Raw genomic sequence first — 26,093 nt, forward strand, 5'->3', positions numbered from 1 at the left:
AAAAATATGTGTGGTTCTCTACTATTGTTACTTGTATACTTGCTCAAATGCTGTAATTTTGTCATTTTGTCTCTGGACCTGAATGGGCTGAGACAGGGAGAATCAAAGAAGAGCAGCTCCCCTGATGCATATTTTTAGAAGCATTCAAGAATTCACCAAGTCAGTCTTGAGACAGGAGGGGCTGGTCGACTAAACTGTCATGTACTATATTGTCTTCTGAAAGTGGAAATAGTCTGTGTAATCTATTATACTTCTCTATAGGCTGATAAGTACCATATGGGATATTTTTATATATTATGTATATTTTATGTATATTTATATATATAACATACACACACATATGTTTAGACATATATGGAGACATATTGTGTAAGCATACATGTAATATACTATTCTATATCTTATATTTTAGCAACTTGCCTTATGTATGTGTACACATATATAGCGAAGTACTGTTATTTTGTTGATACAACTAACACTTTTTGTACCTCCTTTAGTGACTGCCACATGAGTTCCTCAAGGACAATGGACCCTAAGATGAGAGAGGCTGAAGGAGATGGAGAGGACAATTCAGGTATCATTTCTACCTTCCCTGGTGAATGAAAAGTACTGTAACTTCTTGAGCTTCTATGCCTTAGCTCTATCATAGAAGTGAATCTGTTCGTTTAGAGAGCTCATTCTGCTTTTCTCTTCACCTTTTTCCAAGAGCTGTTACATATTTTCAGCATTTTCAGAGGCTTGAAATAAGATTTTTTATATCATCTTGTGACCAAGCTAACTTTTTTACCCAAGAGATCCAAGAGTGAATTAAATGCTGTCAAGGATGCCTTGCGGTACTGTCATGTCAACTTAAACAGGCCAGGCACAAGTGCTGGAATTCGTGTGGAAAACACTGATTTAATTTGAAAGAGTTTCCTTCACAGGGCTGCAACTGATCCTAATTTAGGTCTTTCCTCACTGAGAAGGCTAGAACTGCCTTTCAAGGTTATTTCTTGATTCCTAGAGGAATACTTTGTGATCCATTGAAGCTTGTAATCAGCATTAAAAATATTCTCGATGTATTATAAACCCAACATTTTAACAGCATTAGCCTCCCAGCACTGTGCATTCACCTATGTATGCCTTTTGTACATTTAAATTGGTTTTGGTAGCATTGCTCTTATCATCACTATTTAGCTTGCTGAACAAAGGCAGTGGGTTTCCAAGTAATAATTTCTTTTTCATATCCCAGGCAGTTAAGACAAAATTTTTCCTTCATAGCTTAATTACCTCAAGAGACAAATAGAAACTCTATTAGGAATGATTCTATACCACTGGTTATTTCTTATGTCTTATAAACATTGTAATCCATTCTCCAATATAACAGTAATTTTATACTGTCAGTACAGTCTTGAAAGACATTAATGCAACAGTGGACTGTGTTACATTTTCCAGGAGAAAATCCACTTATGCAAAAAATTATAAAGAAATGTTATTGTTCAAAAATTGGCACATGCTGCTGGTTGCACCTTCTTTATGTTTCTTCACTTAGGAAAGAAAAAATCAAAGTTCAAATCTTTCAAAAAGTTTTTTGGTAAAAAGAAAAGGAAAGAGACATCATCTTCTGTGAGCAGCAGTCTGAAGTTGTGCCAGTCAACAAATGATGTCGCGGCCTCTCATGACACACGCACTAGTTATGATTCTGAAGATGAACTTGAGTAAGTCTTTGGACTCTGGTAAACAAATACAAAATTGCTACAATGTCTGTAGATTAAAGACACCCCAAAATTGCCTCCTCCCCTTGTTCATAATGCTGTATTTTCAAATAGTTGTTTTGTTCCCAGGAAAGTAAAAATTAAAATGGTTGATGCAAGGCAAATCAGAAGGGAAATGAGTGGGGTGTAGCAAGAAGTATTAATGAGAAAAGCTTTCATTTAATCATAAATAAGCTTTGGGTTATAATTTCAAAAGAATGTAATTCCCATCTTCAAAAATGAATTAGATAATTGGTTTATATCCTACCAGGATTGTGTTATGCCCCTAAAATGTAACTATTAAGGATTGTTAGACAAGGTTAGATGACTAACCATTTATGCCAGAGTTTGAAAGCAAGGCAGGAGTGATGGAATGACTGCAACTGAAATCAGCAGGATCCAGAGGCTCTGAAGCCTTCTTTTCCTCTGTATACATGGGATTCATCTGACCAAAGTAAAAATGTCTGCATTTGAGTTCTAGAACCACAGATTCATAGAATGGTATCAGTTGGAAGGGTCTTTAGAGATCCTCCAGTTCCAACCTCTCTGCCATGGACGGGGATAGTTAATTACCAGCTGCCTTTTATAATCAGAGAGAAGTCAGCATTACTAACAAAGATGGTATCATCCTTATGTTTGAAATAGGCTCTGGGAGTGCCTATCTCTCCCCAGTGAATGCAAACAGCAGCCTGGGATAGCCACCTCCAATGTAAATAGCTGAAATTTGATGTCTGAAGTTAGACCAGATGAGTCCCATCCTGTGTACCTCTTTGCCTCTGAAAACCCTGTCTTCATATTACCCACTATGAAAAATAACCATGAGAAACCCGGTCCAAACAATTAGATATGTCTCTGGACAGAGAGGTGGACTGAAGAGCCCCTTTGATAACTAAAGAGCAAGTCTTTGCATTGGTGGATGTTGTGCCTCTCAGAACAAGCCTCCTGGTCCTCAAGCAAGGTGTGCTGCTGTGCCCAGGAACGGGAAAGGAAACCATCCCGGCCATTTAAAACGACATTATTCGATGTGGCCACCAGGCAGCGCCAAACAACCAAAAGAAATTATTAACAACTTTTTTTTTTTTTTTTTTTTTTTTTTTTTTTTTTTCCTTTGGTAGTTTGGTTTTGTTTTTTTCTTTTTGCTGTCATGGCATTGGCAATAGTAATGTTAGTTAGTCCATCTTGAAGCCCTCAGAGTTCTGGGCTGGCAGCACCAGGTGGTGTGAAGTGCTGTTGTTTGACAACTTATTATGTCTTGTTAGACATGGATGGTGAGATTTTCTTTCTCCCACATGTGCCTTAACAAGGTCATGTCTGAGTGGGTGTCATCTCTGGCTGTTCTGGCCATATTCCTGTGCTGTAACCTGAAGCATTGTTACATTATTGTTTCTTAATATTTATTTAGACAGACAAAGACCAGGAAATTATTTGAAAGGAAGGAAATTAATTTGAACATTCTTAATCTGCGGAGACATGCAGGGTACATCCATTATATGTCTGGGAGGGATGCGTGTGCTAGAAAGAGGAAATGAGGGTGGAATGCTGGGATAAATGTGCCCATGCAGTGACACTGCCTGTGTGGCTGCCGCCCTTGTTGAGTGCTGGCGCATGGGGCACCACTGCAGCCCTGACTGGCACCTACTCTGCAAATTGCTATAGGTCTGTCTGACCTTGGATGCATTGCAGAGATCACATTTGCACTCAGATAAATTGTTCTTCTAATGTCTCTAATGCATTAAGCAGACGTAGCAGGCTTTCCTTCCTTCTGCAGCAAGAATGTAGATCAACTCTTTCCTGCTATTGTTTTATCAAACATATTTATAGCAGCCACTATGGGGAAAATGTTACTGTCAGCCATGATTGTTTATGTTTGTCTTCAGTGTCCCTATGACAGCATCTAGGATCCAGAAATACAGTTCTTTATTCTTTTCTGCTCAATTCACTTGATGGTTACATAAACCCAAACAATTATTCTGCACTCATTTATCATTTCATAGCTCCCTGATCTAAAAAATTTGAAAAAGGTACTCTTAAAAAATGCTGCATGCACACATTTCTTTTCTTTCTCAGTCAGGGTACGAGCTAAGGTGAGGAAAATGACCACAAGAAACCTCCTAGCAGGTAGATGTCTGTCTGTGGGCCTCCTCTACCATTGCCATAAGTAAGCATGGTGCTCATACCCCACATGCACCATTTGCAAAAGAAGTTACATAACACAGGCATCAGAAGTAGGAAACAGAATATGAGAGAAACTGCCCACAAAGCATCTCCTACTTCCCCCAACTAAGCCACAAAGACTGTCAACAAAAAAAATGTGTCCCACACAGAGAAGGGAGAGAGAAAATCTGAGGCACTTTGACATAGAGCACAGCACCTTTTAAGGATTTATGCAGAGGATTCCATGTAAGGACTACATTGCCTGAAATGTCTTTGCTAATGATCTGTATGGCAGAGATATATTAAATGCTGTACCACATTTAGATAGTAAAAGGTACTTATTCTTCCTATGGTAATGGTCACTCATTTGCAAGACATGGTCTTACATTAGCAAGAAGTGTTAGGACAGATTCATTCATGTGAACTCCATTTTGCACCTGGGCTTGCCAGCGGCCCTGTGACACCACCCAGCTGCTGGCTTCCACCCAAGGAGCTTTTTCCATATGACATAACTCATCTTCTGGGGTTAAACTCTCTTTAACCTTGATTCAGTTTGTTAACGTGACAGATAACAGCATTTACAATTTTTTTTTGTTTGTTTTTAAAGGTGTTACTTAGATTACCCTGAATGGCTGTATTAATGGGGAAGTCTGGAATCTTGTTTGTGATGTATGCTGTGCATCCCTCTGTCCCATTCCACATTCAACAGACCCCTTAAGAGAAATGGCAAAAAAGTTTGCATATTTTCACTCATTTGTTATTTTATTCTAGGACACATAAAGGCATTATGGGAAGCAGAGCTTTGTCACATGATAGCATTTTCATCCTTGAGACTGGGCAAGAGCCTGCAAGGCCAGTAAGAGTGTTTTCTCAAGAAAACATTTCTGATCGGATTAGAGCTTTACAGGTAATTTAAACAATATAATTTTTTTTCAAATGCAAGAGATGGAATGTCTTTCCAGGCTTGATTTTTTTAGATAGTATTTGTAGTTGAGTGTTTGATTAGTAAGTAATATCTGTCTGCAGTTTACATCAAATGTTGCATTTGTTAATTAGACAGCAGTATCTCATCTTGGTTCTACATAAATGATAGCTGAAAAATGGGTAGTTTATTTGGCTCCCTAAGAGAATGTGTGAAGTCAGATGTCCTGTGCCCTGGATCATTCAGCTGTGAAGTTAAAATAATGGTAACTCATTGACCTCAGCTATCAAATGTTCTGGGGAAACCTCCATCACTATCATAAGCTAATGTATTTTATGCCACACTGAAGCTGAAACTCCAGCCTACCATGAAATTGGGACCTCCACCTCCATTTGGACTTCATGCAAAGCGAACAGAGGATGCTGGGACCAGTTCTGAAGATGATGGATTACCCAGGAGCCCTCCAGAAATGTCTTTGCTGCATGAAAGCCTAAGCTCAGGCATGAGAACAAGAGTGAGTAGTTCCAGTGTTGACAAAAATGGGTGTTTAATGACTTGTTTTACCTATATGTGGGTGGTAGAATAAAGTATTTTGTTTTACGTATCCCTATTTTACCTCTGGGCAATTCAGAAATACCTCACTCAAATTGGGAAAACACTCACTCTCTGTAAAGAGCTACTTAAAATCTGTGTTCTTGTTAAAACATAAATATCACACCAGAAAATGCAGAGCTAGGAAGAAGAGTATGTGATTGAGTGCATGCATGGGAATGCTGTGGTTTTTATAGAGACTACAAAGATCTGCCAGACATAAAAAAAAATAAGGCTGAAAAATCTGTATTCCCCCTTGAGTGTGTTGATAAGAGAACTCTCTAATGTTCTTACGGGTTGCCATTGGACAAAGAAACATGAAATAATCTGATATTTTTAAAATTATAGTTTTGTTAGACATTATTTCATTCTTTATCTGCATGTCTTACACTTTATGTTCGTAGTGTCCTTGCTAATCCTTAAGACTGTAGAGAACAACAACTTACATTGTCAGTACCTTTGTGCACTTTGTGTAGATGATTTCTGCGATTATATCCACCTTGTTTGTCATCTTTTACTGAATCTCTTCTTCATTCCATCCCACAGTTCTCTGACTCTCACAAGCACCTTAGCTCTTTGAGTTTAGCTGGAACAGGCAGTGAAGAAGAAGAACAGGTAACTTCTGCCAAATGTATTAAGGGACAAGTAATTGCACAGAGTAGTTTTTAAAATAAATATTTAAAAAAAATTATTTTGTTGCCCTTGTCTGCTGAAAAAAACCAACTTTGTATGCATGTAATTGTCTGCCTGTCTGTTTGCTGTTTTAATGTCTGTCTAACATAAAATACTATGATTATTTATCAACATAATTCTGATGAAAAGTCATCCCATTATTATCCCATTGATAATAAATAATGTCTCTAGAAAATCTCATATCCTTTAGCAAACTTTATAGACATGATTTAATCTCCAAGCAAAACCAACCAGATTTAAATAGTGAAGCAGTATCCATTTTTCAAAGATGGGAAATTGCAGTAAAGGCTGCTTGAGTTACAGGCATAGGATAAGGGAGAAAGCTTACTGAAGAGATGGGAACAACTCTAGATCCTCTGAAATCTGCCCAGCCTCTGCTTTAAGTATGAAGTTACCTCACACTGACACAGAAAGTGTTTGCCTGATGATAGTGGCTGACATTGCAGCTCAGGAGTCTGAGTTCAGCCTTCAGTCGAATTCTGGCTGTGAATTTTGCTGAAGTGATGTTTTTCAGAGCTCAAGTATAGGCGCATGGATGCTTTCTTCAATCAGAAACCAGCCCTTCTGGCTGATTAAAGGGCTGTTTTGGAAAGCTCTGAAGAGTCCCTTTTAGCTGTCCGCAGCTGGAGTTGTGGTGGAATCAACACGGGGTAAAGGGAAGAGCATTTTCTAGGAATAGGAGGAGGGGTGGAAGGAAATTGCAGAAATGAAATAGAGAAACTAGTCCTGAGCTGACCATTTCTTGGTAATTATGCAAAATTTCAGGACCAGCTGCAGCAGGGCTCAGCAAAGACTTCTGGCCATACTTCTTAGATTCCACATGAAGCTGTTTCAAAAAACTGCTTCTGTGAAGCACAATATTATTATTCTTAAACTAAAAACAACAGAACTCATGAAGGAAGTATTTCTTGAAAGCTGTAATGGGCTCACTGTAATTGTGCCCAGTCCAGATGCATGTTTGCTAAAAGAGGATTTATGTCTCCCTGTTGTTCCATTAACATTACTTTCTGACTCACTTGCTGACTCCTGACTCGTGGCAGTGACTATACAGATGTTTAGCTTTTTCCACATGCCCTATCATTTAGCTCAGACTTCTCTTCAACCCATTCCAGTTTGAGAGTGCAGCCAGAATGCAGCTCCATCTAAAGGCTTTCCTTCCAAACCACAGGATCTGCTTACCTGGCATTTCGGAGAAATTAGCCCTGCTTCTAGAAGTCAGAGGAGACCAGTTGACAGGGCTGAGGAATTTTGCACAAGCCAGTCCTGAGGTTTTGGGCAGCAGTGACACCTTGCTGTGTCTTGGCAGCTTTTCTGGATTGAAGGAAGGAATCACAACTCTCCTGTCTGGGTTTTGGGGATGGGTTTTCCTCCTGGCCCCCCACCTTGCCCACCCAGCACGACCAGCTGAAGGATGACTGAGCCGTGTGCACATGAGATTTGGAGAAAGGGGACTGCCAGCTCTTTCCTTCTCCAGCAGGCTTTGTCAAAGTCAGACTTCGTGGGACAAACAACTTCTGCAGCCAGCTCAGAGCTGGCATTCACTAAGGCTGCTGAAATTTAACTAAGAAACCAGATTTTGGATTTTCCGGTGTAATGGCCAACACTGAGCACTGCCAAGGAGAAGACATACAAAGCTCTCGAGGAAAAGCAGGAGCCAGAAGAAAGGCAGGCAAATAATGACGTGCTTTGAAAGAGAACATGTGCTGTGTTTTTATCATGGAGCTGAAATGTCAATGTATTCACTGTTAGGTACTAATGTATAATGCAGCCACCTATATCGTTTGTTGTACATTAGTCATGTTTGACTACTAGACTGCAGATATTGTAGAGTTAAAATTAATGAGAGCATCCATTATCCATTATTCAGCATGTCTGAGCTACTTTCTTTTTCTTAAGTAGAAAGTATGATTAGAAGGTGTGGATCCAGCCTCTGCTAAAATCAATGGGAGTTTTCCCCTGGCCATTCAGCAAGCTGTAGCAGGCCCTCACTACACTACAGAGTATCTTTGGGCTGCAGTGCCTATTGCAAAATTCTACTTGCAGATATTGCTTGATGCTTTCTGCCTTCCAAAATAAAATGAACACCAACCTGCCCTGCCCTTCTGCCATCCAACTTCCTTAGTAAAATACCACTTCCAGAAAAAAAGAAAGAAGAAAGAAGAATGCCCACAGAAGAAAGCAGGAAATCGCCTCCAAAGAAGTGAACCAGAATTTCAAGCCTACAAAGGGAGCACTGTAATGAGTTGCCAGAGGTGATGTTAATGCTGTGACAGATAGTTTGGAAATACCATTTTGCCTATTTGCAGAACTGAATCTGAGAGGACGAGGAACCCTTTTTGAGTTTATTTTTATTAAATTTTCCAGTGTTCTTGTTGCATCATCCCTGGAACTAGGGTAGTTTTTGGTGAAGCTCACCAAAATTCAGGCAAACGGAACTCCAGCTTCATGAAAGTATGACACCACTTGCAGCATTCAGGAGCTGTTTCTGGATGGCTTATTGGCCTCTGGTAGGAATTATCCATCACTTCTTTTCCCAGAATAGTCTACTAACAAAACTTTACATTTCCAGTAAATGCAGATATAAATACATGAGGTAAAAACACAAGCTGACTTAAGTGTCAATGACACTAACTCTTAATTCTTTTGTCTTTGGGAGAGTCTTGTAGAGTTGGAAGAGGCCTGTTGACATATAGGAAGCTAAAGATGCTCAGCACAAAACAACTGTGGATAGGGACCTAGACAAAGATGCTGGAGGACAGACCCAGAAACGAAAATGGCCCTTTAGGTTCTGTAACTGAGCACTCTTCATAAATTTGTCTTATAAAACATGCTGGCCATATATTTGTGTACATTAGATCTTCCAGTTAGATGGGATTTGCTCCTTCCCACTGGGCAGTATATCATAATATTCAAGCAGCTAAAAATGCAGAATTACTAACACCAATACATCATATGCAACATTAGGAAATGCAATGTATTTTAAAGAAATGTCAAAAAGAAAAAGATGCAAACATAAAATGGTAACAAATCTGGCTACTTATTTGTAGAATAGTTATTTTTTTGTCTTTGTTTCTTTGTTTGATCCACCATTTGGGGGTTTGTTTTTAATTTTTTTTCAGATTACATTGGGTTCTTCTTCTAGATCTCGCTCTACAGATGGTCAGCTGTTTATTAGGCATGGAAGTAGCAATGCTGAGTCTCCCCGGACATCTGACAGTACCATCTCCCCTACAGCCAATTTTGACACTCCACCTGAGCTTTCTGCTTTCTTGGATAATTCTGCTGCTAAGCACAAGCTTTTAGTAAAACCCCGGAACCAGAGAGCCAATAGAATGAGAAAATTTTCTCAGGTACATGCAAAAATAAATAGTGTCACTTTTGACACAAACCTAGAAAGTTCTTACTGGACTTTTTACTTCAAACTCAGATATGATAAATTAAAGTGCATACTACTTTTAAAAGGCTATTAAAAAGTGTATAGTATTTTTTAAAAAATCTTTTTTTCTAAGCCATCCTAAACACAATTTATCTGATCCCTTGTCATATTTTGTGAAGGGCATAGCTTAGTTATTCTTCCTTTTAGGACTAAAGCTTTCACCTTTTACTACAGTATTTACACTTTATTGTTTGTGGGTTTTTTCCAATGTTTTAAATACAGTAAAATCATTAATTTGCCTTGCTCACTACCAGAAATATTATTCGCTTTGTCTCTAAATATTACTAGCTGATATTCTGTATTTCTCAAAATCTAGGAATGACCTTTCAGCTCTGTAGAGCACTGCTGTGAGCAGCACAGTGATGAGGCCAGTTATTCAGAAAAACACATAAAGCAATAATTCAGCGATCAATCCTTCTTTTCCATTCTAACATTGTTACTAAAGTACGATTGCTTTGTCCAGACTGCCTATAACTGCCAGCTGACTGAGCCCTTCTGGATTCCCACAGAGTGTTCACATGTTTTGATAAAACAATTTTTAATATTTTCTTGCCCAACTCTGCCTGTGCATCTTGCTTCTGGCTAACTGATATCTTGTGCTTTTATGTTCTTGTGTATATGGATTGGGAATGCAGCTAGCGTTGCAACTGGGGATTTTTTGTGATCTCATTTGCAAAACAAGAAGTCGTAAGCACCCTAAAATATCTTTAAAGTGCAGTTTCTGTGTTCTTAGAGTTAGGGCCTACATCCAAAGTATATATTTACCCAACAAACTATGGTGAAACAGTGAGCTAATACAGGCACCATATGAAAAGGCATATTCAGCAGCTCACTACTGTGCTATCAAATAATTCTGTGTAGTTAGCCAGTCCTCACATCAAGTTTAATCACAAGACCTCACAGATAACTACATATGAATTTGTTAACTTTTAAACTACATACGAATTTATAAAGTTGTATCAAATAGTTTAACTCTTGAAAGAAAAAGAAAACTTTTACACAAAGGAAGCAAGGCTGTAATGCTGTATGACAGTGGGATTAGAAACAAGACTGCCACATGGGGCAGATACTCAGCTGGAATGGAGTGTCGTAACAGGATGGATTTGTTAGGCTTTTGCTCTTGCTTCCATGTACCCTTTCCTCTTCAGAGTCATGCTTAAGGAAGAATGGGTTGTTTTATTTTTAATTCTAGCATGGAGTAGCTAAATACAGAGACAGATTTTTCTCTTTCAAGTGTTGCTTTTTGCCCGAGAGCAGCACAACATAGGCAGTATGCTCTGGAGAATCAATTGCCAAGGACAGTCCAATGGCCATTGTTCTGATGGACTTCCCAACTACAAGGGCATGAAAGCACTAGTTGTGCAGAAGGAAATGCCACACATTGCTTTTATATTGGTTAAATGCATTATTTCAGGATCTGCTTAATTAAAAAAGCATCCAGTCTGTAGGTTAAGAAAACTGCAAGCTCAGCACTGGAGGCAAGTATTGAGATCTCAGCTGTAAATGTAATGATGAATAAGAAAAAAGTGAAGCTGTACATGGTGATGGGGCTTTCTGGATTTCTTTTTTACAGAGGACCCAGTCTGAATCTCTGACTGATTTGAGCTGTACCCCAGAGGAAGAAGAAGAGGATGATGCTGTATTCAAACCCAGCAATCAAGAACTGCCATGCAGCACAGCTGCAACACAGGATGTGGCTTCCTGGCCAAAGCCCAGAATGCCTGAGGACCTCCCCCCTGCTCTGAGACCAGTGATGACTCAGCCTGCTTCCGAGCCTGCTGATGGACAGGAAACCCTGCTACCAGAGAATAAGCCAGAGGACTGCCAAGCAGCACTGGAAATTACGTGTGAGGAGTCTGAGTCCTCATTGCTGTCAGAAGGCAAAGACTCCACAACTTCTTCCTATTTCAGTTCAGACAGAGGAGTACAAAAGCAAGAAGATTCCTCAGAAACACTGGTTCTGTTGTCTGGGGATGAGTCAATCAATACTGTAAATCAAGAAAATAAGGAGCTTCCTACTGTGTTTCCATTAAATAAATTACCTTCCGAAGAAAATATTTCAATTAGTGAGAATAGTATTGTTTGCTTGGGAAGGTCAGAAGAAAATAACCAGAAGAATGATCAGGTGTCTGTGGAAATGCCCTGTAATAAAGGGGCAGACAAAGAGCTTACTCTATTGTCAGAGTCCAGCAAGGAGTTTTGCAAGGGTCCTTCCCAGCCCACAGACTCATTCCATGTTTCACATCCTGCTTCCTCAATGCAGATGGGATCATCTACTTTCTGCTCTCCAGAGAAAATAAAGACTGCACAGGAGGCAACTGCTTCTAGTAAGGAGAACAGTCAGTCACTGGTCCACAAGGAGGAACAGCTGGGGAAGAAAGCTGAAAAAGCAGTCAATGAACTCAATGCCTTTAAAAAGTTTTCGGTTTCCTCTGCAAGAGAGAGACCCAGCACCAGAAGCCTGTATTTCCCAGAAAGATCAGAGTTGGAAAGCCCATTAAATACTGGATTCTTCCTGTCCAAAGCAAAGGTCTCCTCAAGAAATGACAAGTGGCAAGACGACTTCCAGAAGGAATCAGATCTGGATGAGGAAAAAAGTAGCAGCAAAAAGGAGACTTTGCTGCCAGAGTCCTACTCTGAGAACACAGGCCAACCTACAGAAAGTTTGGCTGGTTATGTTTCCCCAGCTGTTGATGCAGTACCAATGCCAAGCAATTCTTCAGTGGTATCTCAGAATCAGCCAAGCTGTAAAGATAAAAGTCCTTTTCAAGTGAAACTTAGATCCACCTCACTGTCCTTGAAATATGAAGACAACTCACCACCAGAATCAAAAGGGATTAAAAGATACAGTGCAGAATTTAATTTAGAAAATGAGGGATTGACTTCCTTTCTAAGAGGTGGTAAGGCAGAGATCAGAAAAACAGCCAATACAAGTACTGGTGATTCTTTAAATGAGAAGATCAAACCCAAAGCAAAGTCCTCTGAACAGCTTAGTTGCAAACCTCCATTGCCTAAAAAGCCAGTGTTGCAAAGCATAACCATTCCAAACACTACTGCGAGCAAGGAGAAGCAGGACAAAGCTATTCACTCTCCTGAATCCAGAAATGAAGACAGAGACTTGGAGAAACAGTCAACTGCTTGTAAAGTGCCTGGTAAGACTCACAAAACTTTATGAAGTTAGCTTCACTTGCAAAGAGTGATCTTACCTGTGAGAGAGTATGAGGCAGCACTGTTGTGTCTGCCTGGTAGAGCATAAGCTGATGGCTCTGCCTTCAGTGAGGTTGCTCCCCATTTCCCCTTGCTGAAAAGATTATCAAAAAGAAGCAGGGAAGAAACAGCAGACAGAATAAGATATTTTTACTTCTGATTTTTGAATTTCAGGGTATTGTTTAAAGGCTGTTCGAAGTAACACTCAGAAAATAAAGTACACTAGCATGTATTGGAAAACAGAAATAGCAAGCCACTCAGTGTCCCCATTTAGAGCTGCTGCATGGCAAATCAAAATCCAAGAGTCCATATTAAGTGTAGTGCCCTGTGTGGGACAAGTGACTCAGACCTCTAGACCTTCTTTTTCACCATAGCATTGAGGCAGAAATGCAATGAGGCCCTGCCACTGCCTGCCATGGTAAACACACCACTTATTTATTGCCTCCTGTGAGTTTTTCTTATTAATTTATCTATCTTTATCATTACTCATTCCTTGTTTAAAACAAAAATTAACCACCCTGCAGCTTCCTGGAGTTCAAAGCCAGGAGAGACCATAAGATCGTGTCTACTGCAGATTGTTATATTTTGCCCTGTTGTCTGTATTATATAATTGGGTTAGAGATGAAAAAAAAAAAAATCAGCTCTCTGGAGACTAATTATACACTGTGGACTACAGGCAGAGAACAGAAAAGAAGTGGAAGAAAAGTCTTCCCTGTCCTGGATCTGTATGGACATGGGTTTGATGTTATGAATATGAGAAGATGTTGGCCAAGTAAATAATAGGCTGTCTCTGTGCCATTGCAGAGCTTCCTCCCATCTGGTTGCTCTTCTCTGATTGGGATCTGTCTCTGAGCTTGGAGTAGGGAAACACCAGAACAGAAGAAGATCTCAGGGCACAGGATGCCGCTTGTCCTCTAGGGTGACAAAAGTCTCTTCCTGGCCCCAGAGGCAACTTACTGATGCCCTGAGTGACATCTGATTTCAGTTGTCTTCTGCTGAAGCATTTTTGCAGGACTTTGGCCATGTTCACAGTTTCCTGATCTCCCAGCCATCATAAAGGAGGGAATTCATTAAGATCCAGAGCTGGATGAAGTCCCCACAGCCATCCAGCCAGAGCCTCCCCACACCCTGCAGGCAAGGCAGGAGATATATACAGATATGTGTAGATAGTCCCAACACTCCCTTTAAAGGCATTTTCCCCTCTGTGCTGCCCTGAGTAGCTGATTATTTGTAGTGATGCCTACATCTCTGATGGACTGAGATTTTGGGGAGGGTCATACTGGAACAAGAGAGAAGAAGACCTAGCAAAGCAGGATTGCTCTGGCAGGGAATGGAGGAGAGCAGTGGGAGTACCAGTGCTCCCTCTCACAGCCTTTTATCACATCCCTCTTGCTGAGTCCCAGAGTGCCTGCAGATGGACTGGAATGTCTTCCTGCAGTGAAAGACAATCAGTGTTGGAGAGGGAAGAAGGGGAAGAAATGAAGCCAGGGAGCACATTTCTCCTCCAGGCTTCTCCTGTGGCTCCTCAGCCCTGGGATGAAGGAGACTCTGCCCTGAGATGCAGGACTGCCCTCTGCAAAATAGGATCTGTGGGTGAGAGTTGCACCTTGGTCCCCCTGATAGAGATGCATGCACCTGGAATTTGAAACAGGGTTAAGAAGTCCTGCTGTGTTCCTCTCCCCCTGAGAGTATTACACCAAATCTGTATGGTCTGAGGTTGTTTTCTTCCTTATTTACTGCCTTCTTTAGACACCTGACCAATCACCTCCCTGTGCTAAGTTGCCACATCAGCCTGACCTGGCCACCTGAAGTCATGGGTGAATGAGGTGTGCCCACCTCCTCTGAGTGCCCTGGAACCACACCAGGGAAAAGTTATTTGGGAAAAGTTGCACAGTGACCCCCAAAATTATGTCCCTCTGTGAGGCATAGGAGAGTCATGGGATGCAATGAGGACTTGGCAGGGCAATAGCCCTGCCCAAACATAATTTTAAGCTCTTTGAAAAGTTTCCCTAAGCTCAGTGAGTCAGGACCATGTCTTTGCAACTGCAAACAGGAGAAATCTGACAAACACAATCAACACAGCCCCTCATGGATCACATGTGTTTTATCAGGCATCTCTGGCCTCCGGATCTGCTTGGACACTCACTTCTTTTTTTCACTTTACACCCACCCTGCCCTCTCCTAGCCCTTGAGTTCATCAGCCTTTTCAAAGAGCTGATGCTGTTTATTTATGCTGTCAGGGAGTTTCCACTGCATGTTAGGAAATCTGTGTGCTGAACAAGAAGACAAGCTGCGAAATGGTGATACAAGGAGATGCAGTTCCCTTCTCACGCACACTCATTTCAAAAAAGTCAGTGTGCTGTGTCATTGAGGTCAGCAAGACCAATGTGGTTCATTCAGTTCACATTTTAGCTTTTCAGCTCTTTTGGTACCAAAGGAACAGGAGAGCTGATGGGATGCTGGCTTACCACACCAGGTGAGAGCAGCACTCCTGCTCCCCAGAGCTTTCTGGGGAACTAATAAGGGATTGCTTTACCTCTCTCAGGCTGCAAGGAAGCCCTTTAATGTCTGTGTGAAATTAGTCACCCCAGGAGGAGTAATTTTGAAGTTTCTGGAGCTAAAGGCACAAGTCCTTGCAAGATTTAAAAGGTTAAGCTGTGTTGTTTGGAGTTGATACACTTTGCTATAAATCCTGTAAAGGGCAGAAGCAATTACCATATGTTAACAGGTTATTACAACAGCGAAACCATAAGCAGTACTTGTCTGAATCTGCATATTAAGATAAACAAAAATCAGTGACTGAGGAGCTGTAGTAGGCAGACATCCTCTGAAAAGAGCAAAAGAGCTCAGGGAAGAACGATGGATATTATGGTGAATGAAATTGGTGTGCATTGTCTGGCAAATACAGATTCTGGAATGACAAGAGAAGTGTTTTTCTCTACATCAAAAAGACATTGCTTTAATGCTGTCCAGGCTACAACTGAAAAACAAGCTGTCTTTTTTTTTTCCCAAAAAGATGTTGCTTTCTCAATTGTGTCAGGCTATTTTGTAACATGGCTGTTTTCCAGCAGTGAAATAGACTTTGATGCAAACAGCAGTTTCTTGTGTAAAAAAGACTCTTCTGGCATCGGTGGTACAGATCCAATCAAAAGTCAAATACCTCTCAGAGCAGCTTAGGGAAGAAAGAAGTGTCAGAAATACTTAACAAAATCTTTAGAATTGCTTTGTCTGAAACTAAGGAATTGGGTGTGTATACTGACATGAATGCATGTAGTACTTTAATAAACAAAGGGAAGTATGTAGGCCAGGATATTCTAAATGCTATATGCATTTGTAAAGCCCTTCTTAAAATAACTGGAGTTTTATAAATGAGCAAAGATATAACAGTGTGGAATTAAATATGCATGCATAAGCAGTGTTATAAAACAATGACACTTACATACAGAGGGTGTTATCTCCCTGTGTAAAGTTGTTTAGATTAGTTTTGAGTATGTTTGCTTTTAAAACACTCAGGGAATCCACAAGCTAGCTTTGCTTGCTGTTAGTGGTTTGACTTTCAAAAGACTCTAAATTCTGGCTCTGACCTTTCACCTGCACACATGTAGGGCAAGAATGACCACTCTCTGCAGTCCTTGCAAGCATAAGATGTTCTTTTCCAAGTACAAGAATTATATGTCATAAAGAACCTCTGCTACAATTTGTGTGCACAGAGGCTTTTTAGATGTAAAGAAAGCAGGTCTCAGATTTAAAGAAATCTGAGGCCATCTCTAAAAAAGACAAAGTTAATCCCTAAATCTCAGGGTAATGGTTAAATATGTCTTTGCTGTGTTTATCCATATAAGCAGCACACACAAGGAGATACATTTGAATACATGAAGTATATCTGTCTGTCAGTAGACAGAAGTATGTATTTTTCTTTCACTTCCTGCGTGTGTGTGTAAACCCATGCACAATAACAAGTCAATCATAGTTCCTTTTGTACATTAAGATTAATGTATTATCTTCATCTTATTGTTCATGCCACCAGTCTGACTAGTTCCTTTTGTACATTAAGATTAATGTATTATCTTCATCTTATTTTTCATGCAACCAGTCTGACACACATTACAGGGTAATATCCAAATATCAGTGAGAAATGTACGCATTTATTTCCACAATATTTAGGCAGAAGAAATTGCATCTATGAGATCAGAGCTTTAGTCTGAGGGAAAAAAGGAAGTTGTTTTAATAAGATACTAAGAGAAACAGATACCTGTATCAAATGGGGTTGCAGCAGGGGAGATTCCCCCCTCTAGAGGACCACTGAGGCAGCCAGCCCTGATGCTTTCAGGGAGGGGGGTTAAGGGGTTTCTGATCTGCAGGAGGGAATTGAGAAGGTGGCTATGGTTCACTTGGATTCAGAGCTATCCTCAGTGGTTGGTCTGGAAGCTGCAGAAGAGGTGAAGAATGCAGCAAGAACAGCTGACCTTGTGACTGTCCCGTGTGTGTTTGTTGGCTGTGGGGAGGACATGAAGGGAAGGCTTCAGCAGCCTCTGGGTGTGGTTTCAAGAGGCAGCAGAAGATCTCAGCTTACATGAATTGCTGGCTTTAATACATGGTGACATTATGCACAGACTGGCTTGACAAGTTCCGACCTGGTATCTTTCCATTGTTGGTGGCTTATCCCAAGGGGAAGAAGGGGCTCCTCTCTTTCAAAAAAGCCTGAGGCCAAGCCAGCTCCAAGGAAACCAGGGAAAGATGCAATCACGAGGTTAAAGCTGTGAATGAATGAGAGACAAATTGCTGCCAGCAATATCCTTTATTAGCTTATGAAGTTATTAAGGAATGAGTTGAATAGCACATTGTTTAAAATAACATGTTGTAATATGAAATGAAGAATATTATTTAGATTTTAGTTTTGTTCTGAAAATCTCTCAAGTGCAGAAGAAGAGGCTCAGCCCTGCTTCAACAAAGGAGAAATGAAACACAGGGCATTTGTGGAGGCTGTGATCTGTCAAAACTGACTCAGCTTCAGATGGAGTATACCACTGTTTGCATTTTGTATTTCTTTGTTAATCTCCCTAAGAGTGGCATTTACCAGCTGGGAGTTTCTGTGTCAGTTATTGTGCATGTGACATGCAGCAGAAGCAGGAATTAAAATCGTCCTTTTGAGTACTTTTGGTTCCACTCTGGCTATCCAGTTCCTTAAATGCTGTGGTGAACCATAAAAGCACATGGACTATCTCATGACTACATAAGACAGAGCTTGTTCAAGGTGACCGTACAGTCATGAACCCAGAAAGATGTGTGAGCAGCACTTCCCTTGAGAACAGTCACTTCCTGAGAAAGCTTTTGGCTTCTTTGTGTCCCTTAGGGTACCAAGAGCTTCATAGGACAGTCTCAGGTCACCTTAAACTGCCAGCTCTTTACCATACTATCTCCTGGATTACTTCACCACCTTTCATCCTTCTGGCTGGAACAATGGTGCATATATACTGCCAAGAAACCTTATCTAATTGGAAGTGGGAGGATGTAAATGACCTCTGGGCAATGGGATAGATAATAAATAGTGAATATGCCTCTTCTACCTCTTACAGTAATTCTGGCTGATGGATGAGGTAGGAAATTCTGCGTGGGTTGCATCTGATGGGTTTTTTTCTGAAGATAAGGCATTCCCCTGCCTTGTCTGCCTGTCTGGCTGGCTTTCTGCAGCAAAGACTCTCAGAGGAACAAGGGCAGAATGTAATTGCTTAAAGACACAAGAAAGCCTCTCCCAGCAGCAGATCAGTTCTTGATCCTCTGTAGGTGATACTACTCTGCTGTCCTAAGTTGGCCTGTACATATATATATATATATATATATATATATATAATCTTCAAGATTATGATGAAGAGCTTTTTTTCCCTACTATCAAAGGGACATTTGGATACCATCTCTTATGGAATGATACCTGGCTCTAATTTGGCTGCCTTCTAATTGGCATGACTAGGATGTCTGGCATCTCATCAGGGAGAACTGCCTGAAGAGTAAGGGTGCTTGATGCCTTCATTAGAGCATCTGCCTTTTGAAAAACATTGTTATAATAGCAGCCTCCAGACATATCACTGCAGGACTGGGAACCCTGTTATCCCAGGCAATGCACAGTGAAATAACAGCAGGGTGAATCCTAAGTTCATGAGGATGACAGAGAAATGAAAGCACAGGTAGCAATAAGACCATTACATGTCATGCAGTAAATAGAGCCTGGGCATAGTATTCATTTTGTCAGTGTGGATTTTGTGGTGGAAGCAGAGAAGGAACAACCTTGATGTTTACATAAAGCTCCTGTGGTGTGATGGGGAAAATGGGACAAAACACAAAGGGGGATTTGGAGTCACAGCAGCTAAGATGTACATCACTAGCAGCATCAAGGCAGAAGTCCCAGTATTATCACAAAGTGTGGGTGGATTGAAAAGGACCTTCAGGATATAGACATGGGAGCTTTTGAGCACCAAGACATTACAGACGGTGAAGGAAGGTAAAGAGGTGGTGGAAAAGGATGCACGTGGTGGTGTGTCTGCAGCTGTACAGCCAGAGAGCTGCTCCTCAGCTCTGAGGAACACGGGACATCACCTTCAGTGGTGGCTCATCCACGTGCCGCTGGAGCACTTTGGGAGCTGATAAAGCACAGCACCTGCTTTTACTGGGCAATGCACTAGTAAGTCCTGCCCAAATTGCCCACCACCTTCTGAAAAGGTGCAGATGGCTGCAGATGGGCTTAAAGGCATGGCTGCAAGCAAAGGAGGGAATGTGATGGCAGATGCATTAGCAGACTTCACATCCTTTCAACTGTGTGGCTTTACTTAAGATTCCAGTGAGGTTTGTCCTGAGATACTGAGAGAAGATGGCTAGCAGACTTTGATGTGCTAGTGGTTATCTTGGAGAGCTGTGGAAGTTAAGGGGCACTGATTCACATGTACAGAAAACCATTCCAGAAGTGGTGTAGTCCTTCCATACAGCTGATGCTAACACTGTTTCATCTCAAGTGCAGTTCTGACCATCATATTTGAAGGAGATTTCACCAAACTAGGACAATTCCTACAAAAGAAAGAGTGATCTAGAGAATTAGATTAATCAGAAAAGTTAAAAAGGTAGGGGAAATGTGGTCTAAGTCTTCAAATGCATAACAGGCTGTTGCAAGGAGACTATGAGTAATCTGCTCGTGTCCATAGTGTGTAGGAGAAGTAGTTACAGATTTAAATTAGAGCAAGGAAGACTTGACTTACCCAGCAGTTAAAAAAAAAAAAAAAAAGAAGGTGGAAAAAAGAGCTGTGCCATAGGATAGGTTGCTTAGGGAGACTTTGAAACCTGTCCTGTTTCTAGAGAGTTAGATACATATTTGTGAGGAAACAGTTTCTATGAAACTGATTTTTCAGCTGATCTTGCCTTGCAGTTGAAGGGTAGACTGCATGATACATTGAGATTTCTCCTAGCCTTGTTCTTTAGCATCCTGTAAAGGAAGATATAAATGAAGCAAGGAGAGCCAGTGAAAGGCTGTTTGGAAAAAAAACAAAACAAACCAACAGTGATTAGAAAAAGATTTTGGGAGAAACAGCTGTTGTCATGTGAAGATAGGGGTTAGGTGGGATGCATTGAATTGGAGTAACATTCTGTGCAAGAGGGAGAGAAGATCCTTCAATGTTCAGGGACCCTGTTTTATCTGTGCTGCATTTGCACAGCTGGACTCCTGAGTTGTTTCTTCCAGAGGTTTTTCTGCAAGATTGCATGAGGTGAATGTGAAGGGAAATGCAGGCATCAGCTGGCAAAACATCTTGCTTTGGCATTAAAGCATGGGTCTTTTTCTCTTTTTCATTTTTTTAGCTGACATAGGCTTTACAATGTTTTCTTGTTCAAATAACTACTCTCTCTCTGGTGAGGTATAAAAATTACTTGAGAAAATCCCTGAGCAAAGCAAGTTTGTGGGCTTTCATAATATGCCTGTGTTGGCAGACTCCAGCTCTTGGGAGTGCATCATCCCTTTTATCTTCCATGCCTTCATGAGGCATCTCAAATGTGCCTTCAGAGACATTTCCCTGCTTTCCTGATCAGGGCCACTTTCCACTAAACTAGACCACAGTGCTCCAGAAATGTGTCTGACAGCTCCACAGGGTCCCATGGCTGGTTCTACTGTCAGCAGAGCAGCTGAGCCCCCAAGGGACCCTAGGGCAGTAATCCTTTCTGGCTGGGTCTGCCTTCTCCCAAGTCCCTGAACAGGATGCTGACTAAGTAATAAACTTTTCCAAAGAGCGGGACCACATGTGATTTGAGGATCAGAAGCTTAACTTCTGCTCTACAAGAGCCTTCTGTAAATTTTGATACATCAGTGACCAGAAATGGCTGGGAAAGGTGAAATCAACCTTCTTGGGTCTGAGGTTGCTATTCTTGTTCCTCATTTAAGCCACACAGAAGCTCTACCATTCATTGGGAAACTCAATTTTGTGTTCAGTGTGAGTCAAAAAATGGAGAACCAGGGGGATGGAACCAATGGAGCTGCTGAGGCTCTTCTCTTGACCAAGTTCTGTTCAGTGAATAGACAGGATTTGCCTTCTCAGAATATTTGAATCCAGGGTATTTCTCTTTCCCATAACCCTGGATTCTGCACATCCTTTGGTAGCAGTTGTGAGGTCAGCAGGGTAGTAGTTTGGATTTTCTTCTCCAGAAATTGTCTTTTTTCTTTTTGTGTCACTCAAGTCTCATTTCTGGTAGAGCACAATGGAAGTTACTGGCCCAGTGAAGACTGTGGTCAGCATCAGCAGGGATAAGTCAACATAAACCTCCCATCAAAAGACCAGGAAGTCACTCTGTGATTTTAGCAGTACTTCTGCTTGCTCAGTCACCAGAGACTGCTGTGCACAGGCACCCATGGCACCTGCAGGCTCCACAGAGCTGGGGAGGGGGCTGCTTCTAAAGGGGTGGAAGAAAAGCAGGAAACAATGAAGGCATGGGCTGCTGCTGCATGTGGGGAAGCTGCTCCTAAACGCTGGGGAGGGGGCTGCTTCTAAAGGGGTGGAAGGAAACAATGAAGGCATGGGCTACTGCTGCATGTGGGGAAGCTGCTCCTAAAGGGGTGGAAGGAAGGCAGGAAGCAGACTCAGGCATGGGCTGCTGCTGCATGGACATCAGAAGAGTGGGAGCTGAGGGCAGCACAGTGGGGAGAAGTTTGCCTTTGCAACACCACAGTTCCTCTGTGTCCACCTTTGAATTTCTGCTGCTTGTCTCTAAGACACTGTGGAAGAAGAAGCAGAAGGGGCAGACCTTGGGAAATGGGTAGATTAGAGGAGTTGTATTCATGTTTCTGCATCTCCCTCATGTGAGGGCAGTGACACTGTGACTCCAGCTGAACAAAGATGCAAAGTGCTTCTTCACCAGTAGAATGATAGCTTAAACATGTGAGCATGGGAAAATTGCTCACTGGAGACCAAACTAAACAGAATTCCTATTTATCCAGGCTGGTCTCATATCCTGGGACTGATCAGTACATTGGGAAAGTATGAGCTGAAGCTGAATACAACTCTTTTTCCTCTAACCATGTACATAAATAATCTGTCAACAGAGAAAAGCATGCCTTCCCCCATGGCTGCCGGAGACTCTGGAAGAGATCCTGACACTCCTACAGAGCCAGCCTGGATTTCCATTGCAAGGCAAAAGCAGAGGGGCATGCATCAGGAGAAGGAACTCGACAGAGAAAAGTCTGTGGCTCCAGATAATAAGTCAAATACAGAGAAACAGAATAAAGCAAAGGAACAAACAGAGGTACTTGCAGTACAAATTTGTGATGCTTTTGTATCACCTCCTGTAGTATTTTTTGGATCTACTGCTATGTTACCAGTCATGCCATAATGATTACAGATACTCAATGAGTGTAACTGTAACTAAAAAAGACACTGCTGTCATAAATGTGTTACAGATTCAAAGCTCTCTGATTATTTAGATATGTAATTTTGTGTCTCCAAGAAATCAAAATCCTGGAACTATGTGAAGTGTGTAAAATTTCTTGGCATACCTACCAGATCTAACACGTGTATTGCATGCTGAAATATCCAAAAGGAAGTGCTAAATTGTAGCCTTTGATCCTCCTCAATGCAGAGGAAATATGTTCTCTTTTAACTATCCTTCTAAGCACAGCCTTTCATTGAACCTCTTATACCTCCTGACTGAGTTAACACTGAATGAGCAGCTTGGTCCCAGAAGCTCCTAGGTAACAATTTTTAGAGCCCTCAGAAGTGAAATAGGATAAAAATAACTTTTGCATTTGCAGAGAGCTCCAACATATAAATTCTGGTTCTCTGTACATGGATAATTCAGAAGCCCATGTGGTGGCATGGAATATGGGCTGACACTGCCTCTTCAGAGATCCCATACAAAAACAAGGTGATTCCTGTAGCTAATGATCTTGCCAGATGACACAGCTGTGCCAGTGGAAGTGCTTGGCATGGATCCAGAACACTAACCTGCTGCCTGTTTTGCATCCTGCACAAATAAGAACGCTGCTCTGATGCAGGAGCATGTGTGTCCTATACCAGTATGGCATTCCCAGTGCAAATGACCTACTTTCTTGTTTCAGGTGGCACTGCTAGCACCCCAGACAGCTGTATTGTATCCTGGAATAACAGGTGGTTTCTAGATGATAAAAAACAGCAGTGGCTAGATTAACAAGAAATAATACCTAATAAGAGGCCCAGGCCAACTTCTGAACTGCAGTAATGCCCAACACAATCCCAAAATACAGTTTCTATGTCAGAACAGGAAACTCCAGATTTTAGCTGGCAAAGATCCCTGAAATTCATGCCATGCATTTTATTTCCCTGTAGCAGCTAGCAGAGAAACATGCCAAGATGCTTCTGACTGCAGCATGTGAGGCTTGGTGCCACTGTACTACTCCCACTTCTCCCACATGGCACCAGGCACTATCACTTCAGGGTAGTTTTTGATACTGGCAAGAAAATCTGTTGGAGGATATGTTTGACTTCTTTTTTATGTAAAATCCATTTGCCACCAACTGTCCAAAAATACAGTGCCCTAGCCCTCAAAATTTGGGAGATGAAAGAAGAATATGAGAGAATGAGGCTGTTTCCAAATCCTGAGTGTGCTTGTAGAGATGTGCAAAGGATTTGGAATATATTTTGCAGTGAAGACTGTAATTATCTACTCATACCATTATGAAAAAGAGATACTGAGGGATAGTTTCCATTAGTAAAATTGAGTGTCATGGATGTTACATGAAAACACTGTAACTTTCTGAACAGGTGTCAGCTCAAGGGGGAGGACTGGGACCAATGTCTGCTGAACTGTGGCAGGCTCCCCATCCACTACTTTGCTCATGTTCTTCCAAACTGAACTCATTCTCCCTGAATTACTTGGATTTTATCCCTCTCTGTGCCTAGGGGCCAGTGAAACAACAATGGAGTAAACCTTCACACTTGGCACCTAAAACCACTTCTGAAGAGCAGAGGAAAGACACAAAGTCTGAAGCAAAGCCCCTGCTGAGAACCAATTCATTGTCACATTGTGTCCCTGGTAAGAAACAAAATTCTTGAAATGTGGGCTGTTACCTCAACCTTGTCAGAAGAAATCCTGCTTGAGTGTGATGCAAAAGGAGTAGGAGCTAGATCCTAATCTCTTCCCCAGCCCCACATCAGCCAGGGCAAAGAGTCTTCTCAGCACTCATGCCTGGGGTTTTATTTGGTGTTTTATTTATTTATTATTTTATTTGAAGTTTTATTTATTTATATTCTTTTGACTAGTTTGATTACAAACAAAAGAGTAAAAAGGGTAGCCAAAAACTTGTGTTGCAAGAAATGTGAATCAAGAACTCCAGGCCCTTTCCCAGGACAGAGGCCCAAATGCACTACCCCGGTGTAAAATGTGAACAAAAATATTTACAATAGCATTCAATTTAAATGTGACTTCCTCAGCAAGCTGAGGAATGGTGCAATCACAGACTGTCTGACCATCAGTCCTCCCACAATGAGTTTGTTGTAAATCTGTTTGGTAAATTCAAATTTGAAAGCAGGGCAGAAGTTTTGAAGTAATAAAATTCCTGTGAGCCGGGGGCTGAGTAAAGGAGGAATTCACACGCAAATACCTTATCTAATGAAAAGACTCTCTCTTCTCTGGCCTGGGTGTTAACTTAGGGCACAACAAGGAATCCAGGTCATCATGTTGAGTTTTGGTAAATTTAGGAATCAAAATATATTAGTGATGAGAAAAACATTGTATTATTTAGAGCACAGAATGGTAATTTTCTCAATAACTTATGGCACAAGCAGCTTCCATGTGAAATGTAAAGGTTTTCTACCACAGGGCAAAGCATGGGAAATATTTAATAAAATAGAGTGCTTAGTTGCTCAGCAGGTAAGTGTAAAATGTCCATGTGCTTTATTCCCAGTAGCTCCATCACCTGCACTGGTGGATAAGGAGGAAATAAGCCACTTGAAGAAAGGCAGTAATGCTGCTCCCAATCAGCCATCGTGGATGGAGCTGGCCAAAAAGAAGTCTCAAGCATGGAGTGATATGCCGCAGATTATAAAATAGAACGAGGCAAACAAGGAGCATCTTTCATAATTAAGTCAACTATACTTAACTGAACTCCTACAGACCAGCAAATCACAGTGAAGAATCTTTTGATACAGAAGGGTTTTATTATACAGCTGTGGAGAAAGTGTGCAATAGGTGCAGTCAAAAAGTTTACCTTCAATTTTGTAGCAATCAGAATTGCAATGGCAATGGATTACTTAAATTATGCTAAGGGCATACTTACACTTTGGAAAATAAAACTTTTGCCTTATGTATTTTCTGCATTTTCTCCTTTTACTGATGTTTGTATCCAAACAGGATCTTTGCTAAACTTTGCTGAACTTCTGTTGTTGCTGGAAAAGTCTATTTGTTATGGTTTTCTCTGTTTGCAATTATAAATTGTGCACTTACATCCTGATTCTCTTGATGTGTTTCACTGGAATCATGTGACACACTTTCTACCAAAGCTGTTAGGCATGGAGGTATTCCTGAATAGCTGCTAGTGAGTACTCCATTCAAATGTGTTGCTTGAGCTGCAGGTTTGCCTAGCTAAGCCAGTGGTACAGTTTCTGGGGTTAGGTTGCATTTCAGGAGGCACAAATATGCACATTCATGTGTGACCATGAAAAAAATTCCTCAGTTCTTTCTGTGAGCAACCTGGGTTGCACAGTGCTTTCAAGCAGGCGAGTAGTAGGGGAATGGAACTGCAGTTGGAAGCTCAGCAATGAATTCACAGTTGCTTTCCTACCTGGATTCATCTGGCTGCAACTGGCTTTCCTTCCTGTGAAACCTCATGCCGAGTCAGGAGGATGGTACTAGTAAC

The 26,093-nt window shown here is 41.2% G+C and overlaps 1 protein-coding gene across 6 annotated transcripts in view; it reads left to right on the forward strand.

Moving 5' to 3' along the window:
- The window catches only part of CRACDL (CRACD like), a 62,650-nt gene extending 36,970 nt beyond the window's left edge, over positions 1–25,680 (forward strand). For 3 of the 6 annotated variants that reach the window (XM_039714541.1, XM_039714537.1, XM_039714538.1), the window contains 10 exons: positions 498–574; positions 1,532–1,697; positions 4,659–4,794; positions 5,159–5,323; positions 5,947–6,015; positions 9,213–9,443; positions 11,103–12,681; positions 22,308–22,507; positions 24,139–24,271; positions 25,143–25,680. In XM_039714541.1, the coding sequence (XP_039570475.1) occupies positions 508–574; positions 1,532–1,697; positions 4,659–4,794; positions 5,159–5,323; positions 5,947–6,015; positions 9,213–9,443; positions 11,103–12,681; positions 22,308–22,507; positions 24,139–24,271; positions 25,143–25,288 (2,892 nt within the window). In that variant the 5' untranslated portion in view covers positions 498–507 and the 3' untranslated portion in view covers positions 25,289–25,680. Of the gene's footprint in view, positions 1–497; positions 575–1,531; positions 1,698–4,658; positions 4,795–5,158; positions 5,324–5,946; positions 6,016–7,283; positions 8,601–9,212; positions 9,444–11,102; positions 12,682–22,307; positions 22,508–24,138; positions 24,272–25,142 lie in introns of those variants that run through there. The other 3 variants (XM_039714539.1, XM_039714540.1, XM_039714542.1) reach the window with 3 other exon arrangements.
- The last annotated feature ends 413 nt before the right edge of the window (positions 25,681–26,093 follow it).

The sequence above is a fragment of the Passer montanus genome, unplaced genomic scaffold, assembly GCF_014805655.1.
Source record: "Passer montanus isolate IOZ18808 unplaced genomic scaffold, ASM1480565v1 scaffold3, whole genome shotgun sequence".
Lineage (NCBI taxonomy): Eukaryota > Metazoa > Chordata > Aves > Passeriformes > Passeridae > Passer > Passer montanus.